Raw genomic sequence first — 20,540 nt, 5'->3', positions numbered from 1 at the left:
TTGTTTGTTTGGGAGTTCAGCATGCCCAGTTTGCTCTCGAGGGAGCAGACTGTGAGCATTGCGAGCGTTTGCCGTTAAGGACGCTCCGCTCCCGCCGGTCGCTCTTTGAGGAGAGCGGTTCGGTGCGCGCTCCCCGCGGTTCGGGTCCCGCTTCTGCCGAGGCAGAGCGGCGGCGCTTATCGTGGGGATCGCAGATGGATCTCACAGCGGGGTTTGAGACGGGCTCTGCCTTATCTCTCCCTTCACCTGTGAGATCCAGTGCCTCAGTCCCGGGTTCGGAAGCACGCGCTGCGGTTTCTTCCGCTCGGGCTGAGGCACCAATGCTGCAGCTATCCAGTTCTGAGGAACTTGATGTTGTTAGTGTTGAGGGAGATGTGGAGGATTCGCCACCCCACACTCCTGAGAGTGATGAGCTTATGGAGGTGTTAACAAGAGCTGTTGAAAAACTTAATATTGAATGGCCAGTGACTAGACAGGAGTCTGTTTCTAAATCAAAGTTGGATGAGAGATTTTTGCCGTCACGTGTGCAGCCTCCACGCCGGTGCCTGCCGTTTTTCCATGATCTCCACACCGAGGTGTCGAAATCATGGAGAAAACCGGTGTCATATAGAGTGTTTAGTCCCCAGACTTCAACATACGCTAATATTATGGGAGCCAAGGCTCATGGTTATGGTGCTTTGCCTCGTGTGGAAGAGACGCTTGCGAGCCATCTCTCCCCCGAAGCAGCATCATCTTTTAAGGCACCGGCATTACCCACCAAGCCTTTAAGAAACACTTCGGCTTTAGTGGGTAAAGCATATTCGGCAGCAGGTCAGGCTGCGTCATGTCTGCATACTATGTCAATCTTGCAGGCATACCAGGCTGATCTGCTAAGGGACATGAGTGAGAGTGAGGAGGTCAGTACTGACGTAGTTCGTGAACTGCGTCAGGCTGCTGATTTATCCCTGCGTGCCACCAGAGAATCGGCCAAATTAATGGGTCGTTCTATGGCAGCTCTGGTGGCCGCAGAAAGACATTTGTGGTTAAATCAGACTAATATTAAAGAGAGAGAAAAAGCTTTTCTTTTAGATGCTCCTCTTTCTCCCATGGGGTTGTTTGGTGATGCTGTGAATTCAGTTATCGATAAATTCCAAGAAGAAAAGAAACAAACTGCAGCTTTTAAAAAGTTTCTTCCCCTTAAAGTTCATGTCCCTGGGGCTGCTGGGCGGGAGCAGCCCCGGCCGTCTTCGAGCTCATCACATAGAGCGCAGCAGAGGCAGAGTGTCGCGTCTCGTGCTCCCCCTGCTGGACAGTGGGCTCAGCCGCGACACTCTCAGCCGAAGCCTTCTCCCAGTAGAACTGATCTGAGGACAGTTATATTGGCTAAGAAGGCTTCGGCTAAGAAGAAGTCCTGACGCCAAGCCGTTCAGGATGCTGAGGGTGGTCCCCACCGAGGCGGAAAGGTGTTCACCTCTTTTTACGGTGCCCATTCCTCCTCGGTGCCCTCAGGGGCTCGTTCTGCCAACCCCGCCTTTATGCCGGGGCACAGACGATCCCAGCGAGCGCTTTCCCGAGGGACGCTCGCTCCCTCTGAGGAGGGTCTCAGAGCGGTCAGACCAGTTGTTCCCTGCCGGTGCGCCGTTACAGGGCGCTGCGTCTGCTGCTCAAGTTACACCAGAGGCCAGTCTCGAGAGGCTGGTACCCTTAGTAGAATTTCTGGCAGAGTGGAAAAGCCTTCCAAAAATATCTCATTGGGTCCTGCAGACAGTAGAAAAGGGTTATGCTATCCAGTTCAGGTGTCGTCCACCAAAATTCAGAGGGGTTCTGCACACAGTGGTGGGCCCCGAGCAGGCTCTGGTATTGGAACAAGAGGTGAAAACGCTCCTTCAAAAAGAGGCTATAGAACGGGTTCCTCCTCCCAGTTTGGAGTCAGGTTATTACAGCCGATATTTCATCGTTCCAAAGAAGGATGGGGGGTTGCGTCCAATTTTAGACCTGCGCATATTGAATCGCTCGGTAGGGAAGCTAAAATTCAAGATGCTCACTATCAAGCAGATCGTGTCTCAAATCAGGTCCGAGGACTGGTTTGTCACGATAGATCTGAAGGACGCATACTTCCATGTGTCCATCCTTCCACAACACAGGAAGTTCCTGAGGTTCGCCTTCGGGGGCGAGGCGTACCAGTACAGGGTTCTTCCGTTTGGCCTAGCTTTATCTCCCCGCACTTTCACGAAATGGGTTCGGCATCGAGATGTCGTCCTAGCTCATATCAGAAAGTTGGGGTTGAGGCTGAACGCAAAGAAAAGTGTATTATCTCCTTCCCAGAAGACCACTTTTCTGGGTGTCGTTTGGGATTCGGTATCGATGCGGGCGCGACGCTCTCCGACCCGCATCGCTTCGATTCTCTCAGCTGTGAAACAAGTGAAGCTAGGCCAGCTACTCACTGTCAAGCAGTTTCAGAGACTGTTGGGTCTGATGGCAGCAGCGTCCAACGTTTTACCTTGCGGCCTGTTGTACATGAGACCGCTACAGTGGTGGCTCAGGACCAAGGGATTCTCCCCGAGGGGAAATCCGCTCCGCACGTTCAAAGTCACGCGGCGCTGCCTTCGTGCTCTGGTCATGTGGAGAGAAACTTGGTTCCTATCCAAAGGTCCTGTGCTGGGGGCTCTTTGTCGTCGCATAACGCTAACGACGGATGCTTCCCTCACAGGGTGGGGGGCGGTCATGAGTGGTCGCCCAGCCCAAGGTCTGTGGCAGGATCATCATCTTTCGTGGCACATAAATTGTCTAGAGATGTTGGCTGTGTTTCAGGCTCTGAAACACTTCCTAACAGACCTGAGAGGCCATCATGTGTTAGTTCAATCAGACAACACGTCGGTGGTCTCTTATATAAATCATCAGGGGGGCCTGCGGTCTCGCCGGCTTTACAAGTTGGCCCGTCAGATCCTCCTGTGGTCCCAAGGGAAGCTACTATCTCTGAGAGCAATGTATCTCCCTGGGTATTTGAATGTGGTAGCAGACTCCCTGTCGAGGCAGGGGCCGAGGCCAGGGGAATGGAGACTCCACCCCGAGGTGGTGGAGCTCCTTTGGTTGAGTTTCGGTCGCGCCGAGGTGGACCTATTCGCTTCCAAGGAGACCACTCATTGTCATCGGTGGTTCTCCATCACTCTTCCAGCCCCCCTGGGGTTGGATGCTATGGTGCAGCCGTGGCCGAGGTCACGTCTGTACGCCTTTCCCCCGATTGCTCTGTTACCAGGAGTTCTGGAGAGGGTCCGCCGGGACGGGGTCAGTCTACTACTAGTAGCCCCGTTCTGGCCGGCCCGAGTATGGTTTGCGGACCTGATTTCTCTCCTGGACGGTTCTCCTTTGGAGCTCCCGGTCAGGAGGGATCTACTCTCCCAGGCGGGGGGCACGATACTTCACCCCCGCCCAGAATTGTGGAAACTGTGGGCTTGGCCTCTGAGGGGGCCCAGCTCATAGACTCCGGTCTCTCAACCGAGGTTGTTGAGACCATTCTTAACTCCAGAGCTCCATCCACGAGGAAGCTTTATGCCTTGAAGTGGAAACTTTTCACTTCTTGGTGTGGAGAACACCTGCAGGACCCAGTTAACTGCCCAGTGGGTGCAGTGCTGGAATTCCTGCAGGAGCGCTTCTCCACAGGGTTATCCCCCTCCACACTAAAGGTGTATGTGGCGGCACTAGCTGCTTACCACGTCCCTTTCAGTGGAGTTTCTCTTGGGAGACACCCGCTTATAACTCGTTTCCTCCGTGGCACTTTGAGGCTGAGGCCAGCAGTTCGTACGAGGGTGCCGACTTGGGATCTGGCCATTGTATTAGAAGGTCTTTCCCTAGCTCCTTTTGAACCTATCGAAGAAGTTCCCGAGAAGTTTCTCACTTTTAAGACTATCTTTTTGCTTGCTATCTCTTCACTAAAAAGAATCGGAGATTTGCAGGCTCTGTCGGTTTCACCCTCGTGCCTGGAATTTGCACCTGGCATGGTTAAAGCTTTTCTGCATCCTAGACCAGGTTACGTTCCTAAGGTTCCTACTAATATTGTTAGACCTACGGTTCTGCAGGCTTTCTGTCCTCCTCCATTTATGTCATCGGACCAGGAGAAACTTAATTCACTCTGCCCTGTTAGGGCATTAGACGCTTATGTCCACAGAGCTGCCCTGTGGAGGAAATCAGAACAACTTTTTGTATGTTTCGGGCCACCCAGGAAAGGGTGTCCGGCGTCTAAACAGAGAATGAGCAAGTGGGTGGTTGAGGCTATCTCACTTGCTTATGAGTCGGCTGGCCAGCCTTCACCTTTGGTTGTCCGAGCTCACTCTACCAGGAGTATGGCTGCTTCTAAAGCTCTTTTGTCGGGGGTTTCCCTGAGTGATGTTTGTGATGCGGCTGGATGGTCTTCACCGCATACTTTTATTAAGTTCTATGACCTAGACTTAAGCTCTACCCCTGGGGCACAGGTGCTCTCGTCCTCTGTGCGCTAGTCTCACATGACGGTCATTTGGTCCTATGGCGACGTGGGTATTCGCGTTCCCGCAGCGTTTGACGCAGCTCGAAGTTCCCTTGAAAGGGAACGTCTCGGTTACGTATGTAACCCTAGTTCCCTGATAGGGAACGAGACGCTGCGTCGCTCCGCCATACTCCCGGCACTCCCGTTAGCGCTTCCTTCAAGCCTATCAGAAGCTAATGCGCTTGTGTTTTTGGGGTGCTTTATAGTTTCCTGGTCGATGACGTCACCCGCCTATGACGTTTCATCTCTCCATTGGGCTGATTCCATACGTGCTTCATGACGCACAACGCAGGGGCGTTCCCGCAGCGTTTGACGCAGCGTCTCGTTCCCTATCAGGGAACTAGGGTTACATACGTAACCGAGACGATTTCTGTGTGACAGGTAATTAGTATATAAAGCGCTTTATTTGAGGGACTGGGTTGTGCTACATTTTTCATTTTAAATGGGTGTTAATTGGGAAAATTGCCAATGGTCGATTTAAAGCCTGATTAACAGGCTCTTGGTCTAATAGAACGTTTAGCAGAGCTTATGGTGAGTCAGACCAAGTTGCACCAATATTGGCTGCATTGTTTTTTTGCTGTGCTTGTAACATGTCTGTGGGTACAATAACTAATACTAATCTGATTTGGACCCATTAGAGAAAATATTGCTTTTGGTTTGGAAAGAGTTGGTTTTGGATGGATGGAGGTATGGGTATTTACAAATACACAGACAGACTGATAGTTAGGTAGGTAAGTATTTATTGACAGGTAGAGAGGTAGATATAGATGGAGAGGTAGATATGTAATAATAAAAATACATTTAATTTGTAATTAAATAGATATGTATTTGTTGATAGATAGGTAGATATTTATAGAGAAATTATCTAAGATGGATGGATGGATGGATGGATGGATGAATGGGTATTTATCAATAAAAGGACAGACAGACTGATAGGTAGGTAGGTAAGTATTTATAGACACATAGAAAGGTAGATATGAATTTATAGAGAAATAACTAAGAGATGGATAGATAGATGGGTGGATGGATAGATATTTATGGACAAACAGACAGAGAGACAGAGAGATGGACAGAAATGTTAATATTTCCTCTGCACATTGTGAATGAACAGAGATAGATGTGAAAGTTTTATGCATGATGAACAAGAGAGAGTGTGTAAGCCACACTCGAACGTGAAAACACCTCAAAACTGATTTTTTTTTGTGACTATAGTTTTGGGGAAATTCACTGCTAAATTGCAAAAGACAGATTACGTTAAACGTTTTTATACCAATGCAATGGGATTTAGTCATTTTGAAGAGGTGAATGCATGCAAGATATATGGGTCCTTGAGCATTTCTTTTAAGTTTGTACTTGCTGAAACGTTGTTAGTGACTTGCAAGTATAATGATGTCGTCATATGCTGGGTCTTCACATGTTAGTGTTAGACTTTAAAGCAGATTCCCTTCTGTATGATTAACAAAAAACAAAATGAGATGAGCACATTGTTTTAAGGACTGTGTGAGTGATGTTACACAAATGGATTTAGGAGCATGCATAAAATCCATGCATCCATCCATATCCATATCCATCCATCCATCCATCCATCCTGGCTTTGTGTTAAACTGCATGTAGCCTAGTTAAGCTGTGTTTGCTTGGTGCCATTCAAGCATTTTAACATTAAGCATTTATAATCATACAGGGACTTGGAGCTCATGCCACAATGGTTTAGTGCATTATTACATGTGTAACTTAGCAGTTCAGAGTAATTAGATGAGCCAAAATATAATGCCCTGCCCCCATCTGCTCAACAGCCTGATAACGTCAGTGCTTAACTCATTTGCCTATGAGTTGGAACTGAGGTATACATATGTTTTCAAGAGCACTGAAATCTGTTACCAGCAACTTTCTGCACAATAATGATGTTAACAAGGATTTTTATTGGTTATGAATAAATGCTTTTATTGACATGAATCAGAAATTAGAACGCTGTATATGCCTGTGATGGAAGGCATAATTAGAAAATCCTTTGTTGTGAGACTACCGGGCTAAACTTTGATTATGCTTAAGTCTATTCAGCTGGTGGGACATTGTACTTAAGACTCAAGGCCCCATTAGATCTGTGAGACGAGCAAAGATTGTGAGAAACAAAAGTAGGGCCATCATTCATTACCAGCCCCTTAGTAGCTCTCTACTGCTGACTCTCATCTTGAAACGTCCCCTGCAGGATGTGCCTTCAAACACCATGTGCCTTGTTTATTGAGAAAGGGACAAGTTTGAAATGACAAACAGAGGGGAACAAATAGGATCTCGGAGAAGCGCAGAGATTAATCTTTACATCTGTGTTAGAGCACAAAATAAATCGAGCAATGACTTGACGGAGGGAGACACAAGGAAGTGCATCTGTCAGTCATCTGGCCTGAGCATAGTGGAATCAGTCTCAGGATTAAGCGTGCTATTAAAAGATATTGTGAATACTCAGACAGTTTCATTGCCTGTCGTTGGTCTTAACACTGCTATTAGCTATAAATAAACAGTATACATAGTTCACAGCCTCTTCTAGTGAATGAGATTTGAGGTTAATGAGATTTTCCTTGGGTAGTGGTTTGTTAAATGTCACATTAAGGAATAAGACACGGACATGTATAAGGTGACCATGCTGTTTTTGTTCTTTATTTCAGTATCAGAAATTACAAAATAAGTTTCAATTAAGAATCTATTTGTCTGTCTGTCAGTCATCCATCCACCCATCTGTCCATAAATATATTTCTACCTTTCCATCTATCTCTCCGTATATCTTTCTGTCTGTCTGTCTTTCATCCATCCACCCATCTGTCTGTCTGTCTATAAATATCTATCTACCTCTCCGCCCATCTATCTGTATACCTCTCCGCCTATCTATCTATCTTGTCTGTCTGTCCGTCCGTCCGTCCGTCTGCTTAAGCATACATGTTTAAATAATACATTTTTGAAGTCTCTTATGCTCAAAGTATTTTATAAAAAAAAATGTATTCCTGTGATGGCAAAGCTGTACTTTCAGCAGCAATTACTCCAGTATTCAGTGTCACATGATCCTTCAAAAATCGTTCTTATATGCTAATTTGCCTTTTCCTCGCTATGTAGTGTTCTGAAAATTTTGATTCCCCGCCATTTATTTAGAGGAACTGTAGATCACACTGAAGTATAAACAGTATGTTTATTTTCTTAAAAACTGCCCTTAATGAGACGTTCTGAAGTTTAAAACGTAAATATTTCCACTGAAGAGCAGTAAACTCAGGCTTCCGTTTTCCTCCCCATCACCCTTCTGTGATTAAAAAGGCTAACTATGTCTGCATTTTTCTCTTTTCTCTAGCATGCAGATGAGCAATTTAAGTTCCCTATCCTTAAAAGGCTCATTGCATAGGGTATGTTGATCCACCATAGCAGTGTGTGGAAGAATTTGCAATGCTTTCACCTCGCCGGGTAGAATTCTGATTGAAAACGGAGATGGAGGAGCTCTTCTCTCTAACCTCTGACAGTTCATGGAATGCAGTTTCACACTCGGCTACAAATTACTGAGATAAGTCTGAAAAAATGCTCTCCTCATGCAACTCCTGTCTTGTCTGTAGGGAATTATTGTTATTGACCTTTTCACGGCACAAAATCAGGACATTGGCAAATCACAAACCATCTATCTTTACTTTCACCTCCATCACCAAAAAGAGATCTGAAACCAACAATAAGAACAATAATTTCTTCAGACTCATGTATTCTATTCACATAAATAAAGAAAATAAAGAAATAAAGCAAAGTCAAATGAGATTAAATATTAAAACAAAATAAATAAAAATAAATGTCATACCTTGGTTGAGTTAATCAGTTAGCCAATGTTTTTTAATTGGCCTCATTAAATAATATAATATTGTATTAATTGTTTAAATATAGGCCTACTGTTAATTTTCTTAAGATTATACTGCCCAGACTATTCAGAATTTTTTGTCCTCAAAATATTTTATTTTATGTTTTACAGAAATAGGAAAGAAAGTCATATGGGGTTGTAACAACGTGAGAATGAGTAAATTATGATAGATTTTCCTTTTTTTTATTTTTGGGTGAACTATCTCTATTTTCACAATCAGAATTGAATAAAGTTTAAGCACCAGCTTAAAAGCAATTTGGTAAACTTTCACGCAATATTTTTTGAACGTATGCTATTTTTTATTATTATTCTTATTAAAAAAAATGCAGTAGCCTATATGCAGTAAATCAAATTTAAGAGCGAAATAGGTTGCATTCTATTTTAGTATTCTTGTTGCAGTTTCTTGAGGACGCTTAATAGGTGAAGATATTGTGATTAAAAATAATACTACCATACAGCACATATTTGCTCATTATATCTCATTAAATGAGTCTGCGGTTAGGGGAAACAAAACCCGCATTTGAATACCGGTAACCATTGTCAAGTTTATAATAATTCTTAATCCAAACAACCCCGGCAGTCCATGGCGAGGTTTTCTGAGCGCACCATCTGCTGTTTGTGATTTGCAGCGGCACCACACCGAATAAAGTGCGCGCACTAGTTTATGCCTGTGTATCCAGCGCGCTACGTATGCTCGCGCCGGCGGATGTATTAGTGTTGCGTGTGCTGCGGCTCTTGTCACTCATCCGCTGTGCCGCTCGGAGCGCATTCTGTGTCAACGGCTGAGGACCAATTCATGATATCACAGCAACCTGAATCAGGGACAAAGCATCGTAGACATTTAGATAATTACTCAACCAAACTCTCCTTACATATTCTACACGGAGCCTACCTTTGGAAGAGATTGCAATGCTTCAGATAAGGGATCTCATTTGGACACTGCTTTTCTTTGGTTATGCAGGTAAGATGCACTTGTTTCAGTTGCACTGTTAGACTGTATCCTTTCGCATCCTTGTTTCCCCCGCTATCCTGGTGCGTTGTCTCCAAAGCACATTATAGTGCGCGTAAGGATGAGGATGCAAGGTAGTTCGCGCTGGTTCATTCAGTGATACAGCTTTACGAACTGCCTCGGTTTATATCTAGCCGTCCGTTTCCTACAACAAACTCTGTTATTATCATCCCTGCCAAACGGGTACATGTTTCCAAACTGGCTCCAGTTATGTGGGATATGAAGTCTCTCATCTCTGCGTAAAAAGAATAATACTTTTAAGGGGTGATTTTGACATCCTAAGTGCGCGAAATCGTGTTGTTTGTATGGTTGTGTGGACATTACTGCGCACTGGCTCCTTTGAGATTTGTGTTGGGGAGACAGAAAAAAACAACCAGCTGGTGTGTTGTGTAAACATATCACCATCAAGCCGTCTCAATAGCCGGCCGAAGTTTATTGTTTGGTATTTTAATGTGTGTTTGTGTGTGCATCCGTCTGTTTATATTCGGGATGGTCGCGGTGGTGCTGAGGCGCAGCTGAGAGCGCTCGTGTTAACTTGAGCGACTTGAACATCTCTGCATTACCCTTGGATGAGAATCCTATTATAGTTCGATAAAAAAAAAAATAGAAAATTGTTATTGATTCACCCTCAAGTTGTTCCAAACCAGCTTACTTTCTTCAATGGAACCATAAGGAGATGTGAGGCAGTAACAGTTTCAGTCATCTTATTGTATGGAAAAATATTCAATGTAAGTGAACGGCGACTGTGGCTGTCAGGTCACATACATTTTTCCTAAGCTCCCCTTGTGTGTCCTACTGAGGAAAGTAAGTATCCTAAGTCAAACGTGTTTGAAATAACACGAGGATGAGTAAATGGACGAACTGTCCCTTTAAAGACTGAAGTTACACTTCTCATGCATGTATAATGACATATCCAGGCTGTTTATAAGCAGCCCAGGCAACCAATTAGAAAACCAAGTGAAAGTTTAATGTATGAGTGCATGTATAAAGAAGAATGAAAATCTGTAAATGATTTAAAAACATGGATGATAATTTCCAGCCAATCAGACACTAAGGCTTGGGCGGGAATGAATTATATTGTCACCCCTCCCCCGTCCCTCCTCCCCCAACCTCCCCCCTCTCTTTCTCATGGCAAAACAGAAGCTTTACAATAATTCAATTCAAATTTATTTGTATAGCGCTTTTCACAATACACATTGTCTCAAAGCAGCTTTACAGAAATTGCATTTCGGAAATGTACATAGAAAAATACAGTTAGTTAATCAAGTATTAATTTATGGCATAACATATCGCCGGCTTTGAGTCGTCTCTTCACAGGCGTCGAGTCGTCTCTTCACAGGCGTTGGGGCATCTGAAGTCTCCGTGAGAGGCTGGATACAAACTGGAGCTGACGAACGCTATTTACCTCGGGACTAGCGTCCCGAGATAACAGCAGAAAGGCAGATGGGAAATAATTAGCATAGCTGATGTTCATAATGTTAATGCATTCGAACCGATTCAGCAGTATCAAAGGTTAAGCATTAAGTGAATGCTTGGTTAAAGAGATGCGTCTTTAATCTAGTTTTAAACTGGGACAGCGAGTCTGAGGCTCGTACAATATCAGGAAGGCTATTCCAGAGTTTAGGAGCTAAATGCGAGAACGCCCTCCCTCCTTTAGTGGACTTAGATATCCTAGGAATGACCAGAAGCCTCGAATTTAGTGATCTTAAAGAGCGCGATGGATTGTATGGCGATAGAAGGTCTGTTAAATACACAGGAGCTAAACCATTTAGGGCTTTATAGGTCAGTAGGAATACTTTGTAATTGATACGTAACTTAATAGGTAACCAGTGTAGAGATGATAAAAAAAAAAAAAAAAATACCAAATGATTGTCATTATGCATATATATATTTGCACACAAATGCACAGCATTAAAAAAAATAATAATGTGGCAGTCATTTATCATACTATTTGCCCAGATGTTTATAGACATCAACAACAACAACATTCAGTACCTACATAGTGCAGTGGTTTTGTGACAGATATGGAATATAGATTTTACAATATTGTATAATATAATGTACAATGTAGCCTAAGTCCTTATTTAATCAAGTGCATGGTGAAATGGAATGGGGTTGTACAGTTATAGCCATTAGTGTTATGAGTGTTTATGATTTTTATGCATGATGCACAGGGTGGTGTTATTTTTCAGTCGGTGGTCCTGTCCCACTGTTTGCCCTTTTGTCATGGCAGGACTTCACAAACCTCGCAGCAGGTTTGAGTTCCTCCTAGCAGCTGTGGGACTTTGTCCTGGTGTGTTTGGAGTGTTATAGAAGGTGTCCTTAATTTGTGTGTAATTAGGGCAGGATGTTAAATAGTGCAGTTCTGTACATGGTTGTACTCTCCTTTTTTTAAATCTGTGTCCTATTTGAAGAATGATTGAGTTTATGAATTTACCATTAATGTCTAGTGTGTTTTTCTTTTGTACAGTTATAGTGTTGGGCGCATGTGTGGGTTTAAACAATGCTGTTTTGAGGTGTAACGGTCTGCACACCTGCATCTGTCATTCTTTTTTTTTTATCTCTCTCTACGCCACTCCTTTTCTTTACATATCACTAAGGGATTGTTGTAGTGTAGACTAGAGGCATATACTCTTGGATGGTGCTGCTGACATGTTGATGTTGACAGCGAGCTGTTTGTGTGTGCTGAATACAGATAAATATCCATAAACCCACATCACAAATAAATGTTTATTTAGGCTGTGCTTCAGCATATTAAAAGTTTAAAAAGCCAAATAGGGAGTCTTAAACTTCGGCCTCTGAAGTACTTTAAAAGGAAATAAATGACATTTGGTGAGCTTTAAATATTGCACATGCCCCTGACCTTAAGAGGAGGGCAAAGTAGAAGATTAGTTAACACTTGAAGAAAAATAAAGAAACAATTGCAAGATAGTGAACATCTGGAACTACTCTTTCTGTGGCAAGTTCAAAGCTCGTATGTAAGTACTGGGAGAGATTAAAATTACTCTGCTCTCCACTTTACATCTTTTGGCTGAGTTACAGTAACCATGACAAATATATATAGTTGTTCACAGGCATACCATAATTAAATCAACTGATTTTAACTCAAGGCCTCAATGTATGCCTGCTGAATAATGATTTGTCATAATATAATACACTTATTACTTATCAAAAGTGTTATTAAAATTGATTAGATATTTTATCTCTATGGGTAGGGGTCCACCTCTGAACCTCTCCTCTCAGAAAAAAAGAGACTCAGAGTCCTTCTGTATGGACATTACAGGGTGAATTTTATAGTGGTATTGCTTTACTAAGATTAAGGCCAATGAAAACATACGCGTCAAATCAGAGCTGAAAGGAATTGTGATCTGGTCCAAAGATGTGCCCCCATGCTGTAGGATCTCTGGATGTTTTTCCATTAAAAAAAAATGTTTAATGCTTTCTATACTGTTCACACTGTGACTCCTTGTTGTTAAATGTATTAATTGTATTTTGCGCAAGCTGACTGAAATCCAATCATCCCAAATGTTCTCCAGTTGGTTTCCATTTTTTGCTGTTTGATAAAGATGGGCCGTCTATGCATATTAATCACTTTCTGAAAGGGGCTCAGACTGATTTGCATTGTGTAAGCTCCGAAGGCATCCTGTAGAGTGTTGGAGGGAAAAAAAGAAAAAAAAAAGGAGGGGAATGGGTTTGGTTTTGTCATGCTGAAAAGCCACCCCCTGATCCCTGCAGCCCATCTCTGAAAGGATTTCTCCTAATTCAAGTAGAAGGGCCTCCTAAAGTCGCAGGCTGAGAGGCAACTTCGAGGAGTGTAAACATTGTCTTACACCCCCCACATTTAAACCAGAAACACAACTTTTTGCCTCTCTTACTGTCTGCCTTGCTCGCTCTAGTTTAATTTTGGAACGTTTAAGCGTGTAATTTCTATACCTCTACCTTTTAAAACAGAATTGTAAAGATAATTACTCTTTTCACACAACATACAAACACTCTGTCCATCTGCTATTTCTCAAACAAGTACACGCCCAAAATTCACTGCATTGGATGAGTCAATAAATACATTTAAATTCATTAAATGCATAAATTTATAATCAAGCTACAGTAGGTTTTTGCATTGTTGAGACTAGATGTGCAGGCATACAGTACTGTAATATGATATATAAATAAATAAATGGGCACTATAAAATACAGTGAATAATTATTTATTACGAATTATTCCGATTTTTAGAAAGCAATTTAAGAATACTTCTCCCATCAACTGGTTAAAACGACACCGCTGTATTCTGCGTCAAAGAGGCATTCACACTCTGATGTAAACAAGTGTAACAGAGGCCAGCTAGTAAGAGCTGTGTTGAAAATGAAAATTTGATACCGTCATATGCCTAGTTTAGACATGGTTAAATTTTGAAGTATTAAATACAAAACTAAAATGCCCAGCCAGAACTGAGTGCCCCTGAGCAAAGATGACCGATTTCAGCTCATTCAGGGGAGCCTGTGCTAGCTGAGAAACTGACATCGAGATGAATGGGAACACTAATGCATAGCCTTCTCCAATTATTATAGACTTCCTTGGCTCAAACAAACAGATTGCAGTTCTGTTTGTTGTCTTCAGGGCGCAAAAATTACACCCTTCACCTTTAAGGTGAAGCTTGAAAATCCCTTAATCCCATTGAATGACTCATCTGTTATGATGTAATGCGTAGCAATGGTCATGACATCATTTGAAAAGTGACTGCGTTATAATATAGACTGCTGTATTTGAATGGATCACTGTTGGTTCTTTTGCATGATGCATTATTTTTAATTGCTAGAATTTTAGTCTTGTACAAATTAAATTTGTAATATAATATCATGCATTTTGCTGAACTTTAAACATGGTCTAACTATTCTGTAGGCTTTTGTAATGGTAATAACATTCAGATGTTGCAGCCCAGAGACGTTCGTATCTAAGATTCAACTTTATTGTACCCCACTTCAAGGAATTTGGAGTAGATTTCCGGTTAAAACCACCAAAAACAAAGTCTGCACATACTTTGAGTTCCTTACCACACTGTGTTCAAACAAGAGCACTTTCACAAGGTTACAGTTTCCGTCTATTTGCGGTAAGCAGAAAAATGATAGAATTATTTTCACAGCTTTATCCATTTAGAGTCAAGAACTTAAGTGAATGTCAAGATGGGATGAGGTAAAAATTTTGTTCTAATTTTGTTATGCCAAATTAATGCAAAAAGCAAAGCTTCAAAAGGTCGAGATATAAGAATGATTTCTGAAGGATCATGTGCTGCTAAAGACTAAAGTAATGATGCTGAAAAATCAGTTTTTCCATCACAAACATTTGAACGGTATAGATTACAATGCAAGAGAATATTGTGATGTAGTGCATCACAATGTTTAAGCAGTCTATTTGGATTAAATTTTTCTGGGTATAAAATACAATAAAATAATAAAATCCCTATGACACTACTCACATGAATTCAAGTGTTCTTAGTGGGATTTTGAAAACCGATTTTTAACTGATGTTAATCATGAATCGCTTGCCTGTGGAAGACACATGGTTCTTTTAGTTGTGAGCCTGTGAGTTCATGTTTAAAAAAGAACATTTTGGAAACCCTACAAGCACTGGCCTAAATATAAAGAATAATAACCTGAGAAGAGATAAAAGAGTGAGTGCAGGGAGGGTTGGAGGCCAAGAGAAAAAGACAGTAGCTTTGAATTATAGACATGGCTTTAAGTCCAAATAAAGCATTATGATATGAATATTTTTAGCACTTTTCGGTCTTAATTTTCATTTGAAATCTAAAAATATCCTCCTTCTCACTGTGTTTCCTGTCCGGTTGAGTGTTTTAAGTTTTGACAAGGCTGCTAGTATGTCTCCCATTGCTTATCAAACCCAGAATTGCATCTGATTCTGCCACAGGCGTGCTGATGTAATCAGATCAGACAAACCTGATTCTAATTTTAAATGCAGAGATTTTACAGCCTTCAGACGTATGCTTTACTCACAGACCACCATTCATTGCAAATGTGTACATCATGCTAGTGGTATTGTACCCGCTCTCATTACTAATCGATGTTCCCAAGCTCTAAACTGCATGCATCCACATCTTTTCTCTCATAGGCATCTACACAGTGAAAATTATGGGATAACTGATGAATCCACATGGAAAAGAGCATTCTGGTCTCCTGGGCATGTTGCAAGAAAGTACCATATTTCAAGCACAAATATTTTCTGCCAAGATTCTTTTTTTTGAGAGTTGTGGTCAGTTTATTGGCAAGCGTGATCCATTGCATTGTTGCCCATGTAGCATGCCAGTTTTCTCGAGGGGGGATGAATCTGCGGTCCCTCAGCTGCGTTTAAAACCCCTGTGTGTTTTGACTTTTAATTTGCATGTTTGTATCCATAAATCCAGTCCCAGATTGCAAATGTAGTAATACATGGCCTTGACATTTGATTTGCTACTTGTATGAAATCGTAGAAAGAGACTTGGGGCATTCAGAGTGGTTCCATTGTGCGGTAATTCATTTCCTGCCAACAGTTTCCCAGTACAAAGCCATGTGGCTGTTGACATAATCAATTATTCCCATAGTAGGCAATTCAGTTGAATATGGAGAGTCTGATGTCGCCACTGTGATTGCCTCCTAACCTTTGATTGCTTTTCCTGCCCTTTCGTTGTTCTCGTCATCCGTCTTTCCTTTCATCTGAATCACAGCCAGACCAAAGTGTTCCTGCTTCAGTACTGCTATTGGGGAACTTTGCTTTGAAACTGTAGTTGGCCAATCTATAAGCTAAGCACTATTTAAGATAGTTATACTACATTCAAGACACCCTTTTAGAAAAGTAGATTACTATTAATATAAAAAAGCAGCTCAATATATAGAAGCTGTTTAAGAAGGCGATATTTACATTTGTTCAGACATGAACTGGTCCAGCATTTTATGTGCATAGCAAAATATGATCTTATAATGTGCTTTATTTATATTTTTATGCATATTTATACTACTAGATTTAGTATACATTAGCTACATTATGGGTTCAAATTAATCTGTGATTCATGTATTAAACCAGTTCATTTTCTGAATGAATCAATGAATCACAATGAATCAGCGACATGAGTTCAGAACAGGACAGTTCAGAAGAGATTTTATTGACTGTATTTGCTTCCAATAGAGCAGTGAAAGCAAATTAAAGTATAGTGTTTTGCCACATTAGTTGTTAGAAAAGTATCTTGTACCTGCCCTAACTACTTCTTTTTTTACAGTATTGTTACACTACTGAAAAATATAGATTTTTTGCTGCTTTTAAGTCAGTTACTCTGCATCAATGTAGAATATATGGGAATCAGTGTTAGTGAAAGAGGATAGTTCAGTCTAACAGTATAGTTGCTGTTTTTGAAAAAATTATCGATAGGTTTGTTTTTTTGATTACAAGGCCACTGAGGTAACAGTCTTGATGTGTGTTGGCAAACATCCATAATATTTACCCTATTAATCTTGGCCCTGGGCCAAAAACAAGCAAGGTGATTTATTCACCCATCCTTTCATTGTGTCATGACAGGATGGAGCACTGGGGCCTGTTGGTAGGCTAGGAGTTTAGAGGTTTTAGGTGATAAAGAACAAAAACAGTCTTCTCTTCCTTTGACTCGGCTGGACTGTAGTGCTCTGATCAACAAAATTTAAGGATTTAAGCAACGACAAAAAAAAGTGTCTGCTCTCTCAACACAGTACTTTTTCTTACTCCCCTTGATCATGGATGTATGAAATTACCTTTGCAGTGTATGGAAACATTACTGCGGATAATGAATTTGGAAAATATGTTTTTATTGCAAGGGTTTACATTCTTGCGTGTATCCTGTGGGTTACAGTAGCTGAAGGGGAATCTGTTAGATCACTAGCACAAACTGTCATGGTTGTCAAAAACAGGACGGAAGCAATCGCAGGTCAAACTCAGTTCTTTATTGAACAATGAAAAGCTAGACAGGAACACGGGTGTGGACTGGTGACGCAGGGACCTCGATGGTCGAAGACGAACCCGTGAAGTGCAGTGAAAACCCAAACGACAATCCAACGAAGAGACGACGACGAATCCAACAGGAACACCACACGGAGAGACAAACATCCAACGAATCCAACAGGAACACCACACGGAGAGACAACATCCAAGAGACAACATCCAACGATCTGACAAAGGAGATGAGAGAACTGTGAGAATATATGGTGAGATGAGATCGGCTGCAGCTGGTGATGTGATGACGATCAGCTGGAGCGGATCAAGGAATGACACTCATTCACGCCCACTACACACGTGCTTTCATACAACAACATAAACACGAGACGAGAAGGAAGCAATGAACTTGTATACCGTGACAGTACCCCCTCTCCTAGGAACGCCTCCTGGCGTTCCCAGACTCCCTTACCTGTCGATTGAAATCATCGATCAGAGAGTGATCCAGGATGTCTCTAGCCGGAACCCAACTTCTCTCCTCCGGACCGTAACCTTCCCAGTCCACCAAGTACTGAAATCCACGTCCCCTCCGTCTAGAATCCAGAATGCGATTTACCGAATAGGTGGTCTCCCCATCTACGAGACGCGGCGGGGGGGGAACCGGGACTGGCGGATTAATGCGAGCATGAAACACGGGCTTGATTTTTGAAACATGGAAAACGGGGTGAACCCTCCTGTACGCTGGAGGTAAACTAAGGCGGACTGTCACCGGACTAATGATCTTGGTGACAGTGAACGGGCCAATGAATTTGGGGGCAAGCTTATTAGAGACGGATCGGAGAGGAATGTTCTTAGTTGAAAGCCACACTTTTTGACCAACGACGTATACGGGAGGCTTCGACCGGTGGCGATCGGCCTTAGCCTTGGTGCGCGCCCCCACTTGGAGTAGAGCCTCACGGGCTCTAGTCCAAGTGCGGTGACACCTCTGGATTAAGGCGTGAGCGGAGGGGACCGCGACCTCGGATTCCAGACTAGGAAAAATAGGTGGCTGGTAACCTAAACTACACTCAAACGGAGATAGGCCCGTAGCCGACACTGGTAACGTATTGTGGGCGTACTCCACCATGGAAATCTGTTGACTCCAAGAGGAAGGATTCTTAGAAACCAAACATCGCAACACCCTTTCCAGATCTTGGTTGGCTCTCTCGGTCTGACCATTGCTCTGGGGGTGGAACCCTGAGGACAGACTAACTGTCGCCCCCAGTAACTTACAAAATTCTTGCCAAAATTTGGACACAAACTGGGGTCCTCTGTCAGAGACCACGTCCATCGGGAGGCCATGTAAGCGAAAGACGTGGTCAATGACTGTCAACGCTGTCTCCTTAGCTGAGGGTAATTTGGGTAAGGGAATGAAATGAGCCGCCTTCGAGAACCGGTCCACCACAGTCAAAACGACTGTGTTGCCCTGGGAGGGCGGGAGGGCGGTGACAAAATCTAGAGCGATATGGGACCAGGGTCTCGAAGGGACAGGCAGCGGTTGAAGGAGCCCATCAGGCGGACGATTGGAAGTCTTACCAGTGGCACAGACCGAGCAAGCCAAAACAAAACTGTGGATGTCACGAGCCATAAGTGGCCACCAAAATCGTTGCTTGACTAAAAACTTAGTACGATTAACTCCTGGATGACAAGCCACGTTGGAGCAATGACCCCACTGTATAACGTCGGACCGTAATCCCTCCGGCACAAATAAGCGATTCGGTGGGCAACCGGGCGGAGGCATTACCCCTTCTAAGGCCGTCTTGACCTTCGATTCGATCTCCCATACGAGTGTGGAAACAAATAGGGTTTCCGGTAAAATGCACTCGGGAGTAGACGGGCGTTCGGAACGATCAAAAATGCGAGATAAAGAGTCGGGTTTGATGTTCTTAGAACCCGGGCGGTACGAGAGAGAAAAATCAAAGCGACCGAAAAAAAGTGCCCACCGAGCCTGCCTGGAGTTCAATCTTTTGGCGGTTCTGATGTACTCTAGATTCTTGTGATCGGTCCAGACGATAAAAGGAACCCCCGCACCTTCTAACCAATGACGCCATTCCTCCAACGCTAACTTGACTGCCAACAACTCCCTGTTACCAATGTCGTAATTGCGTTCGGCTGGGGATAATCGATGAGAAAAAAACGCGCAAGGATGCATCTTATCGTCTGCGGGCGAACGCTGGGACAGGACTGCTCCTACCCCCACCTCTGATGCGTCGACCTCCACCACGAACTGACGTGAAGAATCAGGGGCAACGAGGATGGGAGCTGAAACAAAGCGGCTCTTGAGTTTGGCAAACACAGCCTCGGCTGTATCTGACCACCTGAACGGAGTTCTGGGGGAGGTCAAGGCAGTCAGAGGTGCGGCTAGTTGGCTGAAGTTGCGAATGAAACGCCGATAGAAGTTGGCGAACCCCAGAAACCTCTGCAGGGCCTTACGGGAATCTGGACTTGGCCACTCTACCACAGCCTTAACCTTCTCAGGGTCCACACGCATTCCCTCAGACGAAATGATGTATCCTAGAAAAGGAACAGACTGTGCATGAAAATCGCATTTCTCCGCCTTGACAAAAAGCCCATTCTCTAGCAACCTCTGAAGCACTCGTCGAACGTGTTGCACATGTTCCTGGAGAGACGAGGAAAATATCAATATGTCATCCAGGTAAACATATATGAACTGATCTATCATGTCTCGCAACACGTCATTGACCAGTGCCTGGAAGACTGCTGGGGAGTTGGACAGCCCGAAAGGCATGACCAAGTATTCAAAGTGCCCCCTGGGGGTGTTAAAGGCAGTCTTCCATTCATCCCCCTCCCTAATGCGAACCAGATGATAAGCGTTACGCAAGTCCAATTTCGTGAAAACAGACGCTCCCTGCAACCTCTCGAAGGCTGAAGACATTAACGGCAAAGGATAAGTATTCTTTACCGTGATGTTATTCAGCCCCCGGTAGTCAATACAAGGTCGCAGAGACCCGTCCTTCTTTCCCACAAAAAAGAACCCCGCCCCCGCCGGAGAAGAGGAAGGACGGATGAAACTGGTTGCCAGAGAATCAGAAATATATTTCTCCATAGCCTCCCTCTCCGGATTGGAAAGCGAATATAACTTGCCCTTAGGCGGAGACTTACCTGGCAGTAAATCTATGGCACAGTCATAGGGACGATGCGGAGGAAGAGA

General features: G+C 43.4%; 1 protein-coding gene across 16 annotated transcripts in view; it reads left to right on the top strand.

Moving 5' to 3' along the window:
• The first annotated feature begins 8,953 nt into the window (after positions 1–8,953).
• ncam1a (neural cell adhesion molecule 1a) overlaps positions 8,954–20,540 on the top strand; it is a 257,883-nt gene continuing 246,296 nt past the window's right edge. For 13 of the 16 annotated variants that reach the window (XM_077233151.1, XM_077233154.1, XM_077233149.1 and 10 more), the window contains exon 1: positions 9,113–9,336. In XM_077233151.1, coding sequence (XP_077089266.1) covers positions 9,285–9,336 — 52 coding nt within the window. In that variant the 5' untranslated portion in view covers positions 9,113–9,284. Of the gene's footprint in view, positions 9,337–20,540 lie in introns of all 16 variants that reach the window. The other 3 variants (XM_077233153.1, XM_077233161.1, XM_077233156.1) reach the window with 2 other exon arrangements.

This window comes from Siphateles boraxobius, unplaced genomic scaffold (genome assembly GCF_051911475.1).
Source record: "Siphateles boraxobius isolate OS27281-9 unplaced genomic scaffold, OSU_SipBor_1 18, whole genome shotgun sequence".
In the NCBI taxonomy this organism is placed as follows: Eukaryota; Metazoa; Chordata; class Actinopteri; order Cypriniformes; family Leuciscidae; genus Siphateles; species Siphateles boraxobius.
This window is presented reverse-complemented; position numbering and strand designations above follow the sequence as displayed.